This window comes from Ctenocephalides felis, unplaced genomic scaffold (assembly GCF_003426905.1).
Source record: "Ctenocephalides felis isolate EL2017-DRISC unplaced genomic scaffold, ASM342690v1 CF-g0.4_SCAFFOLD_01604, whole genome shotgun sequence".
Lineage (NCBI taxonomy): Eukaryota > Metazoa > Arthropoda > Insecta > Siphonaptera > Pulicidae > Ctenocephalides > Ctenocephalides felis.
In genome coordinates, this window is record NW_020537758.1 from 41,324,560 (window position 1) to 41,350,368 (window position 25,809).

At 27.2% G+C, this 25,809-nt stretch overlaps 2 protein-coding genes across 3 annotated transcripts in view; both read right to left on the minus strand.

The window, feature by feature from the left end:
* Window positions 1-16,213, minus strand: part of LOC113373225 (nuclear factor of activated T-cells 5-like) — a 41,818-nt gene extending 25,605 nt beyond the window's left edge. For both annotated transcript variants that reach the window (XM_026613530.1, XM_026613529.1), the window contains exons 1-2: window positions 16,137-16,213; window positions 346-637 (exon numbers count right to left, since the gene is read on the minus strand). In XM_026613530.1, coding sequence (XP_026469315.1) covers window positions 346-637; window positions 16,137-16,185 — 341 coding nt within the window. In that variant the 5' untranslated portion in view covers window positions 16,186-16,213. The remainder of the gene's footprint in view (window positions 1-345; window positions 638-16,136) is intronic.
* Window positions 16,214-21,174: 4,961 nt separating this feature from the next.
* LOC113373786 (nuclear factor of activated T-cells 5-like) overlaps window positions 21,175-25,809 on the minus strand; it is a 312,371-nt gene continuing 307,736 nt past the window's right edge. Inside the window, exon 9 of the mRNA XM_026614060.1 lies at window positions 21,175-21,293. Coding sequence (XP_026469845.1) covers window positions 21,175-21,293 — 119 coding nt within the window. The remainder of the gene's footprint in view (window positions 21,294-25,809) is intronic.

Below are 25,809 nucleotides of genomic sequence, written 5' to 3' on the forward strand. Positions count from 1 at the left end.
ACTTGACTTTAACTTATGTTGACCAATAAGTAACAATCAACACAATTTAATCAATATATAATTTATTAAAGCAAAGAAGTAAATAGCAATGACTTTAGCATATGTGCACATATACCATCAAGAAAGCAAATCATCACCAGCAACTCACTTCTCACAAAAAATGATTTTCTTATTCATGTATGTATTGTGACATTTTTAGATAAATGCCATCCATTTATGAAATGAATAAAAATGTAAGATAAATGAGTGTAATGTTAATGAATTGTAAGTGATGAATTTTTCTGGACATCAAACATAAATTCAAAAAATCTTTCATTAATTAACTATGATCTTTTTTTCACCCACCTGCTTCTAGACATCTCCAAATGATCGTATCCAAATCCGCTATCGTTGGAATTGTCACACGAAGTCTCCACGTTCTGCGGCGCTTTTCCTCTACTCTGAATGTTCTGCAATTTTCCAGGATGGTGATGCTGGTGCATTTGTCCACCTTTCCCAGACGAGTGCAGTTTTCCAGGATGTTGTAGTTTACCGGGCGTGTGCAGTTTGCCTGGATGTCGCTTTGAAGGTAGACGCAACGCCTTGCGATGGATTCGCGGCGTCATCGTCGAACTTGTCGACATGGTCATTTTCATGGCTGAAAATGAAAATTTGAATAATTGAATATTTATCGGTAAAAATCATGTATCACGTCTATATTCTAACTCTTTTATTATAGGTAAATAATTATTGAAGTAAAACTTCTTTAGGCGCTCCTAGGGTGTAAATCCGTACAAATACAACGGAAGTGCATTACGGCTCTCGATGAAATCATTTCTATACGGGTCGATTGTGATTAGACGTCGTGTATGTGAATAGAGTCGTTGTATGCGTACCGGCATCAACGTTGTATGCATTCCGATATCAACAAGGAAATGGGCATAGCTAAATAAACATTTTAAAGTTATATCAAAGTATAAATCTTGATTTAATGAAAAATGCCTGAATCAGAAGAATATTTTAATCAAATTAAACATTTGTTTTTTGAACTAAACGCAAGATTATTAATTAGAAATTATTTCTATATTATTCGTAGTTTCTATAAATCTTTGAAGTTATTAAAATAGAAAATATTATTAGGCAAGACATATATTACAGCTGTTCAAAGAATGAGATTATACCGCCAGCGAAAAAGTAAAAAAAATACAAGCAGTTAATGAAAGTATGTTAATTTTAATTACATGAAGTTTTTCAAACACAATTACATGAGTAGTGAAGTTGCGAAAACAATATTTGTTTAGGCGTTGTTTAACATAATCAATTGTGTGAACAAATATTATAGAAATTATTAATTAGCAATTACTTCATTTTTTTAATGAACGTTTATTTCTAAATGCTAATTACAATGACAAACCGATCCTGTCATATTCAAAGTATGACTTTAATTACATTATTGTTTTTAAATATTATACATATTTTTAATGCTATTTATAAATATATAATTTATAATTTATCAATAAATAAATTTGTATAATGGCTGACACTAATAAATGTGTGCATCACGAGTGTTGCCACATTACTAATAAACATTATGCAAAATTGTTATATGATGTATTTATTTTTACTTAGAAAGCTTAAATTTGCTACTTTATACAGTAGTAAATAAGTTTTACTTCAATCGCGTGTGAACCTTACGCGCACACTTTTTTATTATTATTATAAATACTTAAATATTTAAAAAGCAATAAAAAAAATTCTAGATTTCTCAATTATCAATATGATATTTTTAAGTAGTAATGTGTCGAGAATGGTTTGGTTCAAATTCATAATTCCAACTTTTTATTATTACTGTTTTATAAAAACTATTTAGAATATCAAAAACAATAATTGATGAAAATAAAAGAAGTATTCCTGATAGAACTATGGGAGCAAATTTTAGGCATGGGGTGTAAATTCAGAACAAATATGCATCACCCTTATTTTGTGTTTTTCGCCCTCAACAGAGGTACTACTGTGCACAAATTCTTAACTCTTTTTAAAAAAACTGAAACTCTTATTGCACATATACAATAAAACTGAAACTCTTATAGATAAACGTTTAATTTTTTTTCTTATATTTTTGTGGAAACATATTGACGATTCAGTTGAAAATATATTTCATATGCATATATTTTTGATCTTATTCATCACAATAATGTATATCTGTGTTTGAAACTGTGTGAGTAAATGATATGAGCCAAATAGATCATTAAATTGCACTGTATTCTGACAAATATTTTGTTCTCATTTCATTCATTCAAATTAATCAAGTTCATCTTTTCTATATTAGATGTTTATGTAAACATTATCTGGAATTGAACCAAGATGTAAATTCACGTGTTACGGTTAGTGGCGCCTCTATGTAGTGCGAAAACAATTAAAATTAAAGTAATGGCAAAGTAGTCGTGCTTGCGATCTGTTTATTTATTTAAGCCTTTATCCAACTTGAGCAAGTTTTTAATATTCGACTAAAAACTACCTAGTCGACGTCTAATCATAATCGATCCGTATAGAAATGATTTCATTGAGAACCGTAACGCACTTCCGTTGCATTCGTACGGATTTACCCTACCTAGTGGTATAAGGTATTATAAAAATTTTATTTTCTTGAAGATTTTTTTATAAAAATATCCCTAACTTGAATTACTGAAAAAATAAAGGTTGTACACCAATTGAAAACATAGTTTATGATCTTCATGCTCAATTAATCAAACACGACATAAGTGAGTGAATGCTTGGGCAATATTGAACAAAAAAATGATTATTTTTTCTTTCATTGTGATAATTGACTGCGTGTTTTTTGTTAACAAGTGCAAATATATTTATCTTTTAAAGTATTGAAAATTAAAACGTATACCTACAGTATCCCTAAAATCTTGCTACAAAAAATATATATGTAAAAAGTATATGAAATAATTATTTATGTAACAATACTATGATATCAATACCAAATTTTGAATAAAAAAATAAAAAATTAAACATTTGTCTAAAATATTCAAGAAACGAGTAAGCATTGGTTATGAGAATTCAAAGCTTCATAGCTATATTGAGAAATCATTATATATGCTATTGTAATGTTTGTGTACTTCAAGTTCGAAGAATTATATATATTTATTTAATATTTAAAAAAAAATATTATATTATTAATATAATTTCTATTAACACTAACAATATTTTTTTTGAACAAGATTGACAAAAATGTGCAATGATAAATAAATAAACAAGCATCCCGCATCTATAAACCATCTCAAGCTCATAAATAAATTTCATAAACAATTTAATAAGACAATAAGGCTTGGATGATAATAAAACATTTCATAGACAATAAAGGTATTAGTGGCGTGATAATAACAAACTATAAAACGTAATTATGATCAAACGAAATCATTATTTTCCGTTACACCTAGTTGAAACTTAATTTGCTTAACGCGTTATTTTTTATTAAGAAGTGAGATACATGCTACGGAAATAAAAAATACATCAGAAATCAGGGTGACATAGTTCACTGAAGAGTTCCTTATATTATAAACATATTTAAGCTTAAATTAAAAAACCAAAATCGCAGGGCCAATTACATTTTATATATCCAGATATAACTTTCACATTTTTGATTTTAGTTATATTAAAAGTGAATCATATTTATATTCGGTATTTACTTTGATAGCATTAAATAAACTAGTTGGTATTGGTATTTTACCTTGAGACAAGTTACATAAACTTACTGATAAGTGTAAATAATCAACTTAATCATTTATAACACATAATTGAAAACGAACGAACACGTAATCTCGGAGTATTTTCTAAAAGCAAATTTTCAAGAATCAACAATTTTTATAATTGAACCAGTAGCACTTTAGTGGTTTAGTATGTTCATTAAGACCAAGTACTCTATGGGTATCCAAGAAAATCGTCTAATTTTAATTTTAACAAACGTCAAAAAAACTATTCATTTTCTCAAACTTTAACGAATTTTTAAAATTAAACTACTTGTCGTAAGGCCGTAACATTTCAGTAAGTTCTATAAGACCATGATATATATCGCCAAAAAAATCCATAAAAATCGGCTTAAATTTTTTTTCAACAGTTAATTACAAGAAAACTCAATAAAACTTAGCGAATCGGATTTTTGATAAAAACATAAACTTTTCCTTAAAACGTAAACATTTATACAAGAAATCAGTTGGTCTTAGATTCATTTGATATTGAATTTGTCATACAAATCTTTATTACTTTTCAAGCAATCGCAATATAAAAATCCTAGTTACTATGATAAAAAAAAATAATTTTGGAAATTACCAGGACGCCGGACCAATTAATTTTCTATATATCCAGATACAACATTCACATTTTTGACTTCAGATATATTAAAAGTGGATCATATTTATATTGAGCATTTAACTTTACTATGATAAAAAAAAATAATTTTGGAAATTACCAGGACGCCGGACCAATTAATTTTCTATATATCCAGATACAACATTCACATTTTTGACTTCAGATATATTAAAAGTGGATCATATTTATATTGAGCATTTACTACGCTTGGATCAAATAAAATATTTAATTAGAATGCATATCCAATTTATCTCATACCTTATAATAATATATATACGGTATGTATATAATATAACTCAACTCGTGATTAAAACTCAAAACTCTCTTTTAAAATAAGATTTTTTTATCTTAGTTATCAATGAAGTTTATATAGTATTAGTTTACATGGTAAATAGCTAAAGTATCAATAACTAATATTACCATTATTTTTCATTGTAATCAAATTTAGAGCTTTAGAGCTTAAAGCTTTTCCATTATATGTCCATGATATCGCTAATAATACTAATAAAAACTGACAATAACTATGACAAATATTAAAAAATCTTGTTTTATATTGGAATATATTTGCTTAAAATGATTATATTTAAAGAAACTATATATATATATATATATAATATATATATATTAATTAAAAAATTAAAAATTATAAAATAATTTTGAACATATTTCATTTAGGTAATAAATTAAGCACATGTTTTCGGTCGATCTAAAGTTTGTGACAATAAAAATTAAACAAACAACTATCTGTAGATGTATGCTCACAAAAAGTAGACAAAAATAATATATTTAAAACAATGTCTACAAAATTTAGTTTTTAATTTAGTCGCAATTAACAATTTATATAAGGTACCAAAAATATTTCATTTCATTACCACATTCCATATCATTTCATAATTCATTTCTTATTAATTGTTTTTTACACAAAAATCGTCGTTATCGTCGCCAACTATCAAAATTTATAAAAATAACACGTACGTATGTTTGATAATTGCTTTTGTAATTAGACAAATGAATGGTTCTTAAAAGTCTGATGTCTTATTAATTACATCGACCAAAATTTCGACAAGTTTTCTTCCATTATAATTATTATTGAAAATCTTATTGCGAGGCCAGAGGTCTTTCGAGAACCACTAAAATGGGACCGCCTCGGGCTGATTGGATTTTGGATAATGGACAATCGAAATATTTTACGCATTCTTGTTGATAAAATAATAATCAAAACAGGGACGAAGTAGAATTTTATAGAAAAGCATCCAGAATCGGATCCGTTATAAAATATAAAGCAATTGTTTGTGAGCTTTTTTAGTACTAATAATATTAACGAAACTAAACCATATTAGTCTACTGATTATATTAAAATTATTCTAATTTTATTACAAACTCATATAAATCAATTATTTTCAGAACTGCCCAGAATGTTTACGATCAAACGCGCACAGACCAAATTTTATCTTATGTCAATAACATTTAAGATTAAGGTAACTGACTTTGTACTGAAAAATACACAATGAGTCACATTCTCACAGATTATAAGATGAACACATGAAGTCACATTTATCGGTTTTTGAAAATGTAAATACAACACAATTTGCCCTGCACAAATATTAAAATGATTTTTATAATAGTAATAAAACGAAAACGAAAAGTAAATAAATAGATTATTAGGGCGACGAATGTGAGTTAATTCAGTCATGTTATCTGTTATTTTAGTATTTTATTTATAATTACTAAAATTTATTAATTTATTTATTCATTCAATTATCATCAACCTAATTCTGACAATCTGAAATTGAATTCCTTCACTCCAAAATATTATATGAACATTATAACGTCTTGTGTTTTCAGAATAATTTTCACCACTAGTTTTTAATTTTCTTAATAAATCTCAAAATAATATATTTTTTACGCAATAAATCAAATCAAGTTCATCTCAAATGCTGTAATTTTAAATAGTCATTCTTGGTATAATCATAATTTATAATTACATTCTGTTTTAAAAACAATAAGTATTCTAATCTGTTCAATTACTTCAATTTATTAAACAACGTAATTATCAACAAAGTGAATAATATTTATTTAATAGTAGAATGAACAATGAACAAAAGTGTTCTAATATAATAAAAGAAATTATATATATATATATATAATCAAATACTAGCTTGAGTGTGTTTCAGATAACAATTGCGATATTTATTATTAAATATAAATGAACTTAATGAAACTTTTATCACTGTGTTTTTTATATCCTTTGTTACTTTCATATAAATTTGAAAAAATATAATGAACATTAAAAAATGAAAATACTGTAAATATAAATAAATACAGTGTATTGATAGATTAGCTAACCAATATTTTAAATAATCCTTTTAAAAACCGTGAATTTCTTTTAGTACTGTAGTTTGTAAAATATAAAATAAAATAACATAGATATTATAGAAAATAAAAAGTGCAAACAAGTCGTATTTTATCAAAAACGGGGATTAATTATGATTATTATAAACTATTAACTAATAATTAATCCATATTAAGATTGTCGTCAAACACAGTGATTTTAATTTTCTAATAAACATTGTCTGAGAATGAATAAATATACTTGAAGCTATTATTTAAATAGACATTTATAGAGAAGCATTGTATGTGGAATAAAAGTTTAAAAATGCTTTTATTAGTCCATAAAAACATGAGGTAAAATCATGCTAATTAAAATTGTGATATATATTTATAGGCGAAGAGATAGGCGTAAACTACGGTTATTCATGTGAATATTCTAAAATTCAACTTCAACAATATTTTATTAAATATTTTCTTTCATATGCACAGAAAAAATATGAAAAAATAAGAATGAAAAAAGTGCGTAGAAAGTAACCGTGTTGAATAATTCTTCATAATCTCGGTGGTAAATTGAGATTAATGCATAATGCTCAGTAACAAGTCAAAAACATAAAAATAATTATAAAGAATCTTACATTACATCCTACCTGCCTACACAAAGTAGATTATTTATATGAACTTAGAATAAGAAGCTTAGACACACTCGCCGAGGGGAATCCGATACCAGAGAGAAATAAGTTTATAAGCCTAAGTAATGTATTTTATTTTAACTTTAAGCTCGACGTAATTGAAGACGGTATCAAAAGAATTATTTTCTTTCAAGCAGGATTAAGGATTTTTTCTAGAATAAATATGCCGAGAACGAATTTCGGGTTTTGTTTTCGTCGACTACATATCGGAATATAAAATATGCAGCCGAAGTTAATAAATAATTCAACTTTTTTTAAATAATTAAGCAGTACTTTTAAAGTCAGGATGTAAGATTTTTTACTGCCAACTAATCGAATCTTGAACGGATAAATCGAACATGTAATTCAACTTCATTCGAAATTATATTATATTAAAAATATATGAGAAATTTTAAACTATTAATAATGTTAGTTATATTTTATTGTATAAGCAGATACAGAAACTCAAAAACTCTGCTCCTATTAGAAAACCAAATAAATAAAATATTCGGAATTATGTACAATTCGATTTATTATACTACAATAGTTATGTGATTTAAATATGTTTACAGTCATAAAACACAATAAAATAATCTTTGTCGATATAATAAAAGATATAAAACCGTCATTATACAACATTACTATTGACATATTACGGAAAAATATTTAATCTGCATCATAGAAATGCAAATCGAAATATACTTTCTTAGGTCGGAACCGTTATCTGCAGGTAAAGCATGTCACCGAGCTCACGTGTAAATTTGCTAATGTAGTATGAAATTTTAGATAAATTTGGATAAATTATATTCTCTATAATTATTAAATAGTCTCTATTGGTCTCTATTATATTTTAAATATATAAAAAACAGCTAAATATGCAAATATGCTACAGATGGACAAATAGAAGAGAACTAAAATGATGAACGATAAAAAACATATAAAGAAAATTAAAAGCTGTAAAATGTAGATTATATACGCAAAAAAATAAAAAAGGGTGATAAGTACTATAACATATATACCTGCTAATAATAAAAAAGTAAATAGTGATATAAGCATTACTTTATTCCTTTTTTTTGAAATGGTTGTGACACGTGTTTAAGATGGGAGTAATGGCAACATAAACCATGACAGAAGAGAAAGCTCACATTCGATATATCTGCACATACACACACATGATATTATATACATATTAATTTTTTGCTAATTTAATTCATTTCGTGAAGTTTTATATTGCATAATATTATTGATACATTCATTTTTCTACAAATGGTATTTTACAATTAGTATTGTATTCTATAGCTATATTATTAAGTATATGCACATTTACAATAATATAAATGTGTTTGATAAAAAAACGTTTGAATAATATCAAATAGATTGGCAATACTAATTAATATTCCTTGATAATTCTTTTAAGTGATTTACTGATAGCCTTTCAAAATTAAATGCGCTTTGAAATCTTTTATGTTTGTGAACACATATTCTCAATCGTCACAGGTTGTAAAAAGTGCAAAAATTATTTATACACATTTATTTTCAATAAAAATCATTATTCATTTCTATTGATATCCACAACCATTTATAATTATTACATTAAAAATTGATTTCAATTCAAATCAACGTTAAAGCTCGCATTTAATGAAGGCCGCACTTTTTGCGATAACGCACGTTTTTACGACGAGCTTTTTGCGAACACAGAGTGCAAAACGGTGGAGCGATCTTGTGCTTTGCGAACGATAAACAACATGTTATGAACATTATATGCTAGCATAACTAAAACAAAAACTTCTCAAAACAAAAATTATTAAGTTTTAATCTATTATGATATTAACAAAATATAAATAGATAAATAGTAAATTAATATGTATAACATAAATCTGAATTGCGTTATTAGAACGACGTCAGTACTAGAATTAATTTGCACATGAAATGTTCCACTGTTGGGTAAATAATCAACAAGTGATGAATAATTAAGTAGATGTGTACAAAAATATTATATTTGATTGCACGAACAACAAATAAATAAATTAATAAGTGATAAACTATATAATTAAAAGCTATAAATTTGAGTAAGAACTAATGATAGATTATACGGCGCTCAGTTTATTTTTTCATTTGTTTGCGGTAGCCTTAAAAGTATTATCGCAGTAACTCAAAGCTATCTGCTGATACACGTGCATTACCTACTTACCAAAAGAAAAGCATTATGAATAAGTATTTGAATATCTCGACCAAAAAAATTATTTAATTTCATTTAATTAAGGTAATTATCAAGCTTCGGCTTCCTTCTCAATTCCACGTGCACACGTGCGCAACGTAACTTCAGGTCAACGCATCTGCTATTTCATACAAAAGTTTACTCGAACGTAACATATCTTCAGTAGTCATAAATAACACTAATGAATAGTTGCGTAAACATAATGATAAAATAAAAAATCTAAATATTTAATTCTTTTTAAATATTTTCTTTAATTATAATTAGCCACGCGCAAGTATAGATTGTGATTATTTTGCTAATATTTGATCATTTATTTTCAATTTTCAAATGGTATTTCATTAAATAATTAACTTGAATGTTTAGATTAAAATTTGCAAAAAATAAGCAAATTCTGCAGATATTTGATACTGCAAACTGTTATTTTGATCCCACTTAGAATTAATACTCAGATAAGAAGAGTGAGAATAAGAAAATGAATGTTTATCATATACAATAAACCTTGTCTTGTGTGACTGATGGAGAAATAATATTTATTCAGCTCGAGATGAAATACAAACAAGAAATTAACGTCAAATAGGCACAATGAGAACACTCGATATGTAGTACGCAAAACGTTTCAGAGATGTAATTTGGATTTCATATTGAAGCTCCATTAAAATTTATTAATTAATAATAAAAGAAATTAACGTCAAATAGGCACAATGAGAACACTCGATATGTAGTACGCAAAACGTTTCAGAGATGTAATTTGGATTTCATATTGAAGCTCCATTAAAATTTATTAATTAATAATAATACTAACATTCCGCTACAAGATGCTATATCACTGTTTAATATTATTTCTATTCTAAATACAGAAAAATAAGCAATTTATTTCAATAGTCGAGTTTCAATGAGTGCGACAGTATGAAATTTCATTGAGAAAGTTTGGGTAAATGTTGGCCGGAATCTCACACCAAAATTATCGATATTTCTTTTCGAACTCAATCCAATATCAAAAAATATCTTGCCTAGTTCAAATGGCCGTATAGAACTGGCTTTGCTAAATTGATTTCTAAATATTTTATTAGGTAAAGTTGACGTAAAATTTATTTACACGCATTTCCTCTATACTTTATATATATATATATATATATATATATATATATATATATATCGTATGTTCATAAACATATTGTAAATAAAAGTTAGATCCACATTTTTCAGACATTTATAGCTATATTACGGTTATTCACCCGTCTGGTTATAAAAAAGCTTTTTATGCAGACTACTCGACGTGTTTTGGGCTTGTTCATATTTACATTATGGCTAATCGCATCATTCATTGTAGTAGAACAACGTAGAATGTTTTTATTAAATGTATTTTTTGACATTGCTATGGTATACAAAAATATTTACTCGCGTTTCAGTCATACTGGACAATCAGAGCAACTGTGTCAGAAAGACATGAAAACATCAAAGGAAAAGCGTTTCATTTATGGTCTATATATAATAATCGCAGTGTGCACAATTTCAGAAATATTAATAAGATACATAAGATTTTTTTAAAATAGAATCGATAAAAAGCTGGAGAAGAAAATAATATTTTTCTCTAAAACTAAAGAGTACAATGCTCTGTCAATCTCGTTAAAATAATGACAAGTTCTTGAATAATCATGCAGGTTCATTTACATGACTGTTCATAGAGTATTTTGTTCATTCAAATGTACAAAATATTTACATAATAGTCGTGTTTGTTCCTCGTAGTAATGTCGCCATCACATTTATTTCAATTTGTTGCTTTCCTGCGCAATATACGCTTAGAGACAGGAGAAAGGACTTGGCCAAATGTTCTCAACATTTAGGTAAAACATTAATTTTAACTCAATTCCGTGGTTATTCCGTATTATATTTCCAAAGTAAAACATTTATGTTTAACTAGCTGACCCGACAAATGTTGTTTCACCATATAAGATATTTGTATAATTTCTAAAGAATCCAAATATTGTCATTTCACTGGCAACCCGTTTAGTAATGTTTTTGCGTATAAATAAAACTACTTACAATAAATAATATTCATTTAAAATATCCTATTAAATTTGATTGAATAATCTGTCAATGAGCCGCATGCAATGTTTCATATTAAATTACGCTTAACAAAAAAAGTAAATTGGTAATATGCTAGGTTTCTAGGCGATTTTGAAATAATTTCTCACCTTTCCCACAACCTATAGATTTGCACGAATATTTCAAGACAAACTGGCCAAATCGGCTCAGCCGTTTTCGAGTTTTAGCGAATCTAACATAATATTGAATTACATTTTTATATATGAGATGAAGATTATCTGTAATAATTTGTTGTGTATTAAAATAATACACGGGATTTAATATATTTCTACAAGAAAAAAATAATTTTATTGTATAATTTTCCATTCCACTTTATAGTCATTATACGAGAATTGATATAGCAATGCTTGAGAATAAAAATCAAGAAAAAAGTTCAAGTGCAGTAAACTATATTTTCATAATATTATACAATTTTACTAAAAATTAAAGATACGAAGAAATTAACCGTTAAATACACAAAGTGAGATAATCAAAACATCAAAACTAGATACTAAAATTTCTACTTGGCTGGTACCACAAATGCACCACATACTAAAAATCTATAAAAATATTTATACAAACTCACTAGTACATCAAATGTATTACATTCAACTATTAATGACTACTTGAAACGGTGGTTGAGAGTATTTATAAACACCACTTTTGTTCCCATAAATATTTCTAAAAGAATAAGAAAGTAAAAGCCAAAGACTCATTTAATCTAGAAACGTATTGGTTTTATACTTTTTTTCACGTTATATTGAACAAGAACGAATTGAAACAAATATTATATTACACAATAAATAATAAAACGAATAAAAAATAATAGAAGTTTAATTAAGAAAAAATTGCTTTTATATATAGAATAGATGATCAAATATTTGTATTTTACTACAATATATTATAAATATATTAGTTCGAATAGTTATTACGATTGCACTTTTAGTACGAAAATGTTTAGAATCTCTATAAAACGTGCGTAAAAGTGAGCAATTCTGCGCAGGAAGCCAAGAATGGTGACATTTTTATTACTTCCTCGTAATATATCCTCGAGCTATAAGGGTTAAAAAGCTATTATCAGAGTGTTTATTATATAATCAAAAAGAACCTAATGAAAAGAACTCTGAAGAAATGGATAAAACCGTATTAAAATGTTTTTTGCACTTTGAAGAATAATTATTGCAATAATAATGTTCATAGATATAATTGCTCCTTTATTTTTATTTCCAGAATTGTTATATGTAATAAAATGTAAGCAAAAATTTAAAACAAAGAAATTAAATCATAAATTAAAATTGTTTTCTCGAATAGCCTCAACAAACATGCTCAAAAGAATTAATTTTAGAACTATGAATCTAATAATAAGAATAATATAATCATCATAATATCATTGAGTTTGCATAAAGATCTATAAAAACAAATAATCTTTAATATATATAAAAAAAAAACTTCTGTATCATGCATCAACAACTATCGGATTAATTTTATATACAAGAGTAAGATAATAAAATCTTATGAAAAAATATGTTTGCAGAAAAAATTTAAGGTCACATATATACCAAATAATAAGTTTTTAGGATCTATAAAGTTCAAATATTATTAGGTTAATTAAGCAAATATATTAAACATGTATTATTTCAATATAAATATATGTATCATCCAAAATTGTCCTCCATCCCTGACACTTTTCAAGAAATTATCTAACTATGAGAAATATTAAAAGCCTAGATGCTGACTTAGCTGCATGGTTGAAAATCATATTTCATTTAGGTTATAAAATTTTCAAGTGGAAAAATAAACAGTCATAAGGCTATAAAATTACAAGGAATTACAATTTTATTATAAGTTTCAATTCATGAAAAATTATATGATGAAATTATCTCTGATCAATTGAGAAAATATGAATTACAATTAATCAGATGTTTCTAGAAGATTAAAAATTTATTCCTGTACTCTATAAACTTCATTAAAATTGTTGGAAATAGTATGTATTAGTGAAAAATAATGAGGAAAAAATCAAAAACTGATATTTCTTTTAAGCAAACTCTATTGCAAAACGTAGAGAAAATAAAATATACTTTTATTAGTAAAAAAGTTAAATATACAATGATATTTATTGGCAATATTCAATAAATTTGAACTTTGGCAAACGCCGTAATACATCAAGCCTTAAAGAACAACAATGATCTACAAACAAATAAATAAAATGACTACAAGTATAATACTTATGAAAACTGAATAAAATCCAGATTGACTGTTATATATTTTATATAACAGTTAAGATATTTGCAAGCACTCTGCTATAAAAATGAAATTTAAAAACAAATAGCTTGATATTAATAATTTATTTTAACAGATACATAAACCAGAAATAATAAACCAACAATATTTTAGAATTTAGAAATATTTCTTGATTAATAATCCAGCAGCAGTTTACTAAATTTAAATTCTAAAACATGTAAATGACAGATTAATTTTTAGGCAGGACTATTTAGTTTAAATGCAATGGTAGAATAATAAATTATCTAGAGCAATATTTTTATTACATGTCCTTCATTGACTGAACTACTTTTTAAATACCAATCGCAATTAAAACTGTAAATATTATTAATCGTATGTGGTACTCGCTAAAATTTCATATCAGATGACGATTTATCCGTACATAGTATACAATGTGAATATTATGCATTCCGCAGCATATCAAGATATAATTTTTCATATCAACTTCATATTGATTATCTATGTTTATATAAATAGAAATAATAATCAATAATCGATTTAAGATTGCATATTTTATTGTGTCTGTTTTGAATCTTAAAATGGGTCAAACATCAGTGATTTATTGCAACTAGTTTGCACTTTGGTATCAACGACATATTAAAATGATTAAAAAACACATGCTTGGAATTCACATTCATCATATATGTACATACATTCATGAGTTAAAATACTACTTTGGTTCTAGGAATGCGAGCAGAACATAAAATAGTATTAAAAACACGAAAAATCAAGTTGCTAAAAAATCTTAATTCGTAGTTCATAAATATTTATGTCATCAGTTTTAAATTCCCATATCAAAGTATTATTTCTTATTTCACTTCGATATTTATGTTCCCAAAGTGCGCAATGTTCGATACATCAAATAAACATAAAAGATAACGTGGCATTGCTATAAAATATGTCATATTTATCATACTCTATCTTATCTTATCTTATCTCCTGTTATCTTAAGTCAATGATAAACTAACAGTATAAAATCTAACTGATCTTTATTTATTTGGTAGTTGATTTACATTTCAAGATTCAGTTCATATTCATGATCTAAAATAATATTTATGATCCAAAAAATAATTTACAAAAATTGACTGATTTTATTTTATTTATTGTTGATAAAAGCAACATATTTTAAAAAACAAAAAAAAATATACAAATATTTTAATGCGATTTTATATAAAAACATATGCGAAATAATAATCTTTTGGTTACATGAAAATTATTTTAAATACGCAAAATAAATATAATGCTCAAATTAAGTTTTTATCGATAGATTCCTTTAGGTTTTGCTACCAAGGTTGCAAAACTCTGTATCATTTCTCACCGGTAATTATCCGGAGTTATTAAGCAAAGCTTTTAGAACATAAACGGAAATGAAAATAGACAATATCGAGAAAACGATCTTCATTCTTTAGAAAATATCAGATTAATGTGCAATATTCAAAATTTCAATCATTTGTTGAATTCTAATTTCAAAGCATCCATCAGAAATTCCGAGCCAACAATAAAGCCATTATCTATAATAATTAGTCATAATTAATTTTCTCTTGCATTCTCCAGTGTTAGCATTTCCACGCAAAAAACCGATCGATATTGAGCAAAATAAAGTAGAGCTTTTCATCAAGATTCTCAATGCAACAGGTGCTTTTCAGTAAAAGCTTTCAATTCACATTCAATGGTACAGTAGAACCTGGATTATCCGGACCTCGGTTATACGGATTCGCGATTATCCGGAACTTGCATATTCTGATGTGCATACATATATACATTATACATTAATACATTCTCAATTTTGTCTTTTTGTACACTTGCAAGTTAGATAGTAAAGAGGGTAGTGAAAATCGGAAAATGGTGAAGAGACCGAAAAATGAACTCTTAGAAGAAGCTCTATATTGTTGGTTTTTACAAAAACGATCAACAAATTATTTGTAAGCACCTTTTCTTCTTCATTGATACTTTACGTACCACCTGATTATTTTACCTCATGATTAATATAATATGTATAATGTAATCTAAGAAAATATGTAAGTGTTAATTTTCTAATAAACATCGATTTTTGTTGATATCGATGTATGCATTTGTTATTTTTGATAAACAAAACATTATTCTTCATAATTTGGATTATCCGGATTTTCGATTATCCGGATGCCTATCGACAATTAGTCCGGATAATCGAGGTTCTACTGTACGTGAAAAAATAAACATACCAGGATGGTAACCGTAGCTCCTGTATCGCATTCTGACTTGTTCCCTCATTTTGACTGTGTTTTAATTATTATACTGACACTTATTAATAATTTAAACAATTATCAACAAACGTCCTCATTTAGCACTATATTTGATAAAACAAATGAAAACACAAAAAAATTAGTTGAATTTGAAAATCACTTGTAAAAGAATTGGTGAATTTAGATGACCAATCTTATAAAGAAGTTCGGTGACAGAGTTTATTAATGCACTTCACTGCACAATTTCGATTATAAATTATCTAGTATATGAAAATTAAAACACAATTAATTTATTGTCTAATTATGTACTGATTAGCTGAATATTTTATATTGCACTGAAAATATATCACTGATAACAGTAAATTTTAAAATAGTCCTTAAATTAATATTTATCAATTTTATCATTGAAATTCAATTAAAAATATCTTATCATTACCCAAAAACTAAATTATAATATTGAAAATATAACAACCGTAATGGAATAACACAATTATTTTAATATCACTTTTGAAAATAAATATCACTTTATTAATTTCTCAGCAATTATTCATCATTCATGGAGTTAAGTATGGTGCACATAACCAGGAACAACAAATACAAGAACTTAGCGCAGAAATGATCAGTCCCGTGTATAATAATAAGGAAATGCACCAGGGCACTGCAATACAACACTTTGCTATCACTGATATCGTCGGCCGTCTTCCAAACGCGCATGCATTTAATCACATTAGTGAGTCGGTGTGAATTAGAATTGTAACGGTGTCCGGCTGAAGAAAAGAAGGATCTAGGCCCTCGGTGCATTTATGTACTTTTGTATGATTATTCGAAGGTCTTCACAGTTGCATCGTCTGAGTGACACTGAGGGACCGTGTTAGTGTTACCGACTGTGGACTGGTAGAGTCAAGTAGAGGATACTGTGATAAAGTACAAACGCAAAGAGAACGACGGCGCTGCAAGTGTGTTGGTGCGTGCGTCGACGCATTTCTGTGCATGTAGGGACGGACCGATGGTAAAGGTCGGGCTGCATGCAACATAGTAATAGAATATTTCTCTAATCATTTGTTGCTATTTTAATTATGTATAAATATAATGTTTAATGTGAATCTATCGCTACGTTATAGGGAATAAATGTAAACAAATTTTCTAAATCCGATTTTTCTATATTCATATTTGGTGGTGTATGGCATCGTGCCTTAAGTCAAATTGCTAGAACTTCCCGTACTAAAAATTAATTTTTTAAAATTAAATATGTTTTAAACTTGGAAAAAAACAGATTTTTGAGAAATTTTAAATTTTTGAAAAAAATATTTTGGAAAAAAAAACTTTTAGAAAAAAATGATTTCACTTTGAAAATTTAGATTTTTTCTCAAATTATTAAAGCGTTGTATCGCTGTCTAACGGACAAACAATGTTACGAAACCCATAGAAATGGAAAAAAATGGATACACATTATTAAAATCTCCATAAAATATCTGATAATTTAATGTCTAATAATCATTTTTGACCTCAAAATGACTTTTTTTCTAAATATTCATTTAATTATTTATTTATTCATAAGCAAGCCGTAATCAATAATGATAGTGATTATTTCAGGCTCTTGTCAAGCTTATTCATAGTTAATATTAAAGGGATAGTAATTTTATAATAATCATAGCAGCTGCACGAATTTCGTTTCTGAAAAAAAAGAGCTGAAAAAAAGCATTCGAACATTAAATACAATGTTCATCATCTAGTTCATCATATTAATGTCTATTTGACCACCAGTCAAGCTCAAAATTCTTGCACAAGGTTGAAAGTTATACTCATTTAAAACCGTAAAAAGTTAAATTAATAAAATAGCAATAAAAAAAATTTAAAAAAATATGGTTGTACAGGCGATCAAATGGTCAGACTACATAGATAAAGGATAAGGATTATGCAAGAAAATAGTTATTGAAATCAAATTGAGAAAATTCAGTAATGTCATAAAAAGCTGAAGCTAAATAGATCTCCGAAACCGCTGAACCTGCCTTCCTAAATATTTTATCAGTTCTTCATTTTGTCAATATAAGTAAAATGTTGTTTGAATTATTAAAATCGGACGCTCGTTCTCTTAAAAACTTTTGAATAAATGAGATCGGTTGAACCGTGATTCCGAAATAGTCGACGAAAATTTGTATCGATTACTATAACACACATACATCGATTTTTTCTAAGGTATGCCAAAATGTTCAGAAACTTTTGAAACGTACAGATATGCAAACATTTTCATTTACAATATTTTTGCGATTACTATAACTTACCCTACGGGAAGTTAATACATTTAAACAAATTTTCTAAATCTGATTTATATGTAAGGTAGAATGGAGCACAACGGTCCAATTTGACTTAAGTACAATAATATTGTGGAGACCAAACCAATCCTATCACAACAAATAACACATATCAAACAAACATCTGACTAAGTTCAGTAAAACCTACAGCTAATTCATCTTTGTATAAATATGTTTTACTTGTCACCTGGTGCTTTTTTCCTCATAGGCGGAGTAAACCCTGGATAAAGCCAGGAGGCCAATATCATATTTTTCATTATAATTGGATTTTACGAAATAATAGCTACATTACTCAACCAATGCAAAATATAAATTTCATGGGTACATTTTTACAGAGATAACACTGTATATAAAATATATAATACAATCGACCAAAAAACGATTTTTTACGGATGAACATTTAAATTGCATACTATCCATTAAGAAAATGTTTTACATTTGGACCGCGACTAAACCTAAAAGTTAAATTGAAACCAAATTTTCAGCACTTACAAAAGATGTGTTGAAAACCGCGCTTAGTTGTCAACCTAATGTAATACCATTACAAAAATTTGAAATAATTTACAATACTTCATTCATTTTTTTAAGATGACTATGTATTTATTCAAATATTGAAACTCTCGTTACTAACAATATTTGACCTTTTTTTTAAATAAATGAACAAAACACCATTGGTAAATTGAAATATATTATGTAGGTATTGAGATTAACGATATGAAATATTACAAATTACTGCAAAAGACAACACCATAATATATAATTTGCTGATCATTCTATACGCAAGAACTTTTTTTTGTTATAATTTAATTTTGTTAATCAAGACTTTAATGTCTTATTTACAAAATATACAAAAGAACTGCAAAATATTTTGAATCCTTGCAAAAAATACTAGCTTGTAAACACTTAAGAGAAATTCATGAAACACTTATGTTTAACTTATTTTCACATTTAAATGCTTTATATTCTGTAGATTTTAAGACAATTTTTAGCCCAGAAAAAAAAGTATGCAACGCAAAGTATTACCGCAAGAAATGGCAAAAAATATATTCGATCTAATAATGGAATATTAAGTTAAAAAATGATAAATTATTAATATTTTAATTAGTTTGCAGATAGTAGAATATAGAGATTAAACAAATGTTTTGAACACCTAGTAGCTAAGTTATTACTCCCATAAAATTACACAACTTTCAATCCACGTTCATCATATTAGATCCAATGAGCCATAGATTTCGATAAGACATTTTAAGATTGTGATTTTATAGCTAGATCCGTACAACATTTTATATTTATATTGAATTATATGAAAATATAACTCTTGTTTCGTTCATAAATAAGCTATTCATGTGGCCCATGCTTTAGTTATTTGCTTTGCTTATATTAGTCGATGCATTTATTTACACACGCACGAATTCGAGAGTATCTCGGAAACCACTACAGCCAAAAGTGGCGTCTCTCGGTTTATTTGTATTAATTCTCAACTCAGTTCGATTCTCGGTGCGATAAATAAATGTGGCGAGGAAGGGAATGCATTTCAAATCGACGAAACGTGTGCGCGTGCGGGCCTTGCGCAAAGTACATATGGAAAACAGCCGGCCGGCAGGGAATAGATTCACTTTACTATCTCGTTTTAGACTAATGGAATGATATACTTCGATCAGCAGATACTACAATAGTCCAAGCACGTAGTCCAAAATAGAATTCAATTTTCGAAAATACTCAAACAAATTGGCAGCAAATTTTTAAAATCAAGCTTAACCATGACTTAAGGAAATAGGTTAAACGCAACTTTGCTTCGTAAAGAGTACTCAACTCTATACGAGGATCCGAAAGACAAGTAACTAGTGGGGTACATAGCATTGTGCCTTTAGGCAAATTGCTGGAACTTCCCACACCGTAATTAAAAATCTTGGTATGGAACCCAAAAAAATTTACACAACATGTGTACACATTATTAAAATCTCTATAAAATATCTGATAATTTGATGTACATTTGTCCAATTAACATTTTTGACCGCCAAATAACATTATTTTTTAACTAATTTTTATTGAGAGTCCATAACCGCTGAACCGCCTTCCCAAAATTTTAATCAGTTCTTCATCTTGCCAATACAAGTAAAATGTTTTTTGAATTATTAAAATTGCCCCGTTTCTTCGAAACGGCTAGACCTGCCTTCGCCAAAAACTAATCAGAACGTCTCCTTATCTATACGAATCGAATGTTTTCTCAATTATTCAAATCGGTTGATCGATGTTCCCGAAATCATCGACGAAAATTTGTATCCGCAAACACACACATATACATCCATTTTTTCTAAGGTATGTCAAAATATTCAGAAATCTTTCAAACGTAAAGATATATAAAAAATTTCATTTTCGATTTTTTGCGATTAGAACTTACCCTACGAAAAGTTAAAAATGTGAAAGAAAATGAGGCATAAGATATAACGACCAAGTAGTAAATACGAAAATCTTACGAAAAAGATTAAAAAAAAAACTAGCTAAAATCTACATTGCTAATTAATGTAACTAATGTAAGAGCCTAATCAAAAAATGTTGGATCAAGGATAATGCAGACGATTGGCAACTTGAACGGACAACGATATGTTTTAAGATATTTCAATCATCAATAAAAATGAGTTGAGAAATTGAAAAGTGCGCTAAATAAACTAAAAATTACAATAGAAATTAGAATTACCAATAGTTTACTCATAGTGATAAATCTTAAAGGAAAGACCAACACAGAACATGTCAACCATGGACGACACCCGTTCGGTGTCGTCCATGAACGACACTCGTAGAGAAAGGGTTAAAAAACGAATGCCTACAATAATTAAAAAATTATTTATTGTTGATTAATTTAAAAGCCATTATTTATTACCATATTATCGTGACCCAATTATTAATTATATATTTTTTTTAAATATTTGTGACAAAAACAACCCGTTTTACTGACTCTATATTAGACGATGCATTTTCTACATTGCTTATTTCTCACGATCAAAAGGCAAAAAGCTCGAGCTGTTTTTTAGGATGAGAATATAAACGTCAAATATAAAAAACTGTAATTTGAGCGAACAGCAAAGCTTGTGAAAATATCTGTCTACCCTGCTTCTAATAGAATTATGATTTGAATAATAATTTATAAATGTTAATTTTTTCCACAAATATTGTAAAAATCAAATGCAAAAAATTACATTTTTTCAAATTATGTGACCACTTACGTTCAGCTCATACTGGTTCATCATTAGTTTTAATTAAATTTTCTTAAAGAAAAACGTCCTGCTAAATATTACGTAAATAAAAACCCAAACTTATTGTTTGCTTAAGAAAAAATTTAATAGCTCTAAATATAGAAAACTGTTAAACTCTGAATTATTAATATATTCAAAATGCAATATTTCAATGCCCGACTGCTTGTCTGATTATAAACAAATCAATAGTTTATTGCTGATTGTTATTAATGATTTATAAATTGAATATATTATGTTAATCAGAGAAACGGCATAATATCAGATAATAAAGACACTGCACGTGGCTTAATTATAAACAAGAAGTTGGTATAAAAGTAAATCCGAATCATACTTAATATTAATTATTATAAGTTTTTACATGTTATAGATTGTTACTGAAAACATCAATATTATATGCAGTATTTTGAAAATTATCTGTATGCACAAAAACAAAATATATTTAATCATTGCAAAAAGATATTAGCATGTAAACACTTATGAGTAAATATGTGAGGAAATAATTATTTTTCTCTTTTAAAAACATTATATTCTGTAGATATTGAGATTAACGATATGAAATATTACTACTAAAGAAAACACCATAATATGCAATTTGCTGATTATTTCTATACACAAGAACTGGTAAAATATTTTGAATCATTGCAAAAATACTAACAGGTAAACACTAATGAGTAAATACGTGAAATAAGTGTTGAACATATTTTCCTTTATAATTGCTTCATATTCTGTAGATTTTAAGACATCCTTAATTTGATTTTATTCGTTTCATTAAGGAAAAATCATGTGACCAATAGGTGGATTTACAATCGTTCAGATACTACTTTATTTACTTAATTAACTATGGGTTTGTGTTTCACTATTCGAAGATCGTAAAAATTTAATTATATAACAGTTACCCAACATTTTCTGTAATTTTAATGTGAACGCATTTAACTGATTTCTTTACATTTAATTTTAAATTCATGATTGAAATAAGCAAAGCTTTTCTGCTCGAGTTTTTTCAGTAAATCAAATGGCAGCAAAAAAGTTTCATCGAATCATCACAAATTCGTTGTTGACATGCCCGTCTTTATACCTACTTTGCAAAGGTTTCTTTTCCTTTCAAGTTCCGTTTTAGAAAAATAAGATATGCCCTCAGTAACTGAATGTATATCGACAGATATTAAATTATTCATGTGTAGTAGAAGTTCAAAATGCGTATTGTGATGTGGGTAGACAGCGACGATCTTTCAGTATAAGATGTTTTAAGCGAAAAAATCAAAATATTTCTAATATATAATGAGTGGCATTACATTATATAAATATAAAATATATTGTATTATATTGTGGAAAACGATAATAACATTTGGAATAAAATATTCAAAGCATTAAAAACAATATACTTCATTGATAACTGAAGAAGAACTGGCTGGTGTTTACATTTAGTGTCTAGAGTAGAGTAATTTGTAACCACAATCCAAAAAACTTGAAAATTATTAGAAAATTGTAGGAATATAATAGTCCAGTTCGATGTTATACAAATTTAATTATATTTAAGTAAATTAAAAAATATATAAAAACATCAGTTTTTAACTGAAAGTTTGACGAAAATGGTAAAATGAGAAACCTATAGTACCAGATTTTATATCCAGTCTATTACTCGATTGAATATATGAATGCAATTAATATAAACTAATTTCCCTAAAATTGAATATAATAAATTAATATAAACTAAATGACAAAAATTGAAGCGCGTAAGCGCCGCGTCGCCGTCTAACTGATAACCATTGGTACGGAACACATAGAAATGAAAACAAAATTTATACTTATTGTTAAAATCTCTATAAAATATCTGATCATTTGATGTGCATATGTCTAAAGATGATTTTTGACCGCCAAATGGCATTTTTTTTTTACTTTTTCGCTATTTCTCCGAAACCGCTAAACCAGCCTTCATAAAAATTTATTCAGTTCTTCATCTTGTCAATACAAATAAAATGTTTTTTTAATTATTAAAATCGGACGCTCCGTTCTCTTAAAAATTGAGTAACCGTTTGTTGCACTTTTTTCCCCGTATCTTCGAAACGACTATACCTGCCTATGCCAAAAACTAATCAGCACGTCTCCTTATCAATAGCAATCGAATGTTTTTTGAATAAATGAAATCGGCTGAACCGCGTTCCCGAAACCGTCGACAAAAATTTGTATCCGCACACACACATATACACACATACATCCATTTTTTTTAAGGTATGCCAAAATGTTCTGAGGGTTTTGAAAAGTAAAGATATATAAAAATTTTCATTTTCGATTTTTTTGCGATTACTATAACTTACCCTACGGGATGTTAAAAAGCAAAATAAATATAATTGATAAAAAGATCAACTAAACACGAAGTTTTTTCAAAAAAATTAAATTGTTTAATAATTATTATTTTACTAAATGTTTACAAAATTAATTAAATAACTAGAAAAACAGCGTAGGTTCCAACCAAAAAAATAAGACTAAGAACATATAATTATAAGTTATAATAATATGTTCTATAATATTTTATAATTATAAATTATAAAATATAACATAAGACCAATAATTTTTTAAATAGATTTGTTAAAAAAATATGCATTCTATATGAGGTCCATTTGCTCTGTACTGTATCGTAAATATAACCTCCTTGCTGAATAATATATAAATTATTCTTTACAAAAATATCAAAACATTCCAAGTTCATATTAAAAAATGTAAGATCGAACTCGTACATTGTTTTATTAAAATACTATTAAAAATTTAACTATCCTTTTTTTCACAAATTATATACTAATAAATTTTTAATATATGCATAAAAATCATGTAACTTCTGCGTAGAGAATTCTCAAATAAATTAGTTTAGATACTTACTGCTCCAAGCAGATTTATTTTTGTAGATATCGCCAAGTTCAGAATTAGCGCGAGTGAACTCTTTCAACCCTTGACTTCAAAATCTTGGTAACTTGTTAAAAATATTAATTTTGCTTAAAATATTTATTTCATGGTTAATACCATGCATTTTTAATTAAATCAACAAATTATTCTCAAGAGATTAAATCAGCCCAAAAATGTGTGCAAATTTTAACGTGTGTCCAATTAAAGCACTTGTACACTACTGAGAAACAATTCTTAAATAATTCGATTCGATTCGATTGTGATAAATTTGCAATCGGAGCCACATCCCCGGAATGCTGATTTGAAGCAATATTTATAATTAATTTGAAACAAATGTTTACAACAATAATTGTTCACATGAGCCTCTTGTTATGAGTTTATTTTAAGATTCTATTGTCTGTGTCAGTAGCTGGAACTGGTATATCCGCTCGTATGTTATTGAATATGAATATCGACAGATTGTTATAGAATTCAAAAAAGCGTATTTGTTAGTGAAACATATCCTGTCTTGAGAATTGATTTATAACATTTGTTCAATAGAGCAAACATTATTTTTGCTGTTGGCTAGAGTTGAGCATTCCTCAAACCAACTTTAGAGTTGAATTAATATTAAGGTAAATGTTGTAGTATGCGACAACAATTTGTGATTCAGTGGGTATTTGAAAAACGTCGATCAAATAAAGCACCTTCATTCTATAAATCCGTGTAAAAAAATAAAAAAGCGATAATCCGAGAAATATGACAACAGCGTGTGACGCATTTAAAGAACCGAATAAACGTTCATTTATCTGGTTATTGTGTTAATGCGCTGTTATCGCCTGATGTTGCTTTGAAGTCAATTCATTATTTCCAGATTTTTAAATTTTATACATAATACATATATCGACTAATTATTAGAAATATTTCATATGTCAAATATTGACTTACGATCTTATTGTTAGTATAAATATAAATTTTTAGCAGCAATCAGAACTTGAAGAGTTCTATGAACTATTGTGCTGTCTAGCTGTCTTCATAAACTGCATCGCATATTATGGATGACAACCCAAACGGTGGTCTATGTGATGAATTTATTATTACAATTTTTTTTTATACCTACTAATAAATTTTTTATTAATGCAGCAATGTCAAGTAAGGGCTAATTTCACTTGGAAACATATTGTTATCTATATTTCCACCAAGAAGTGA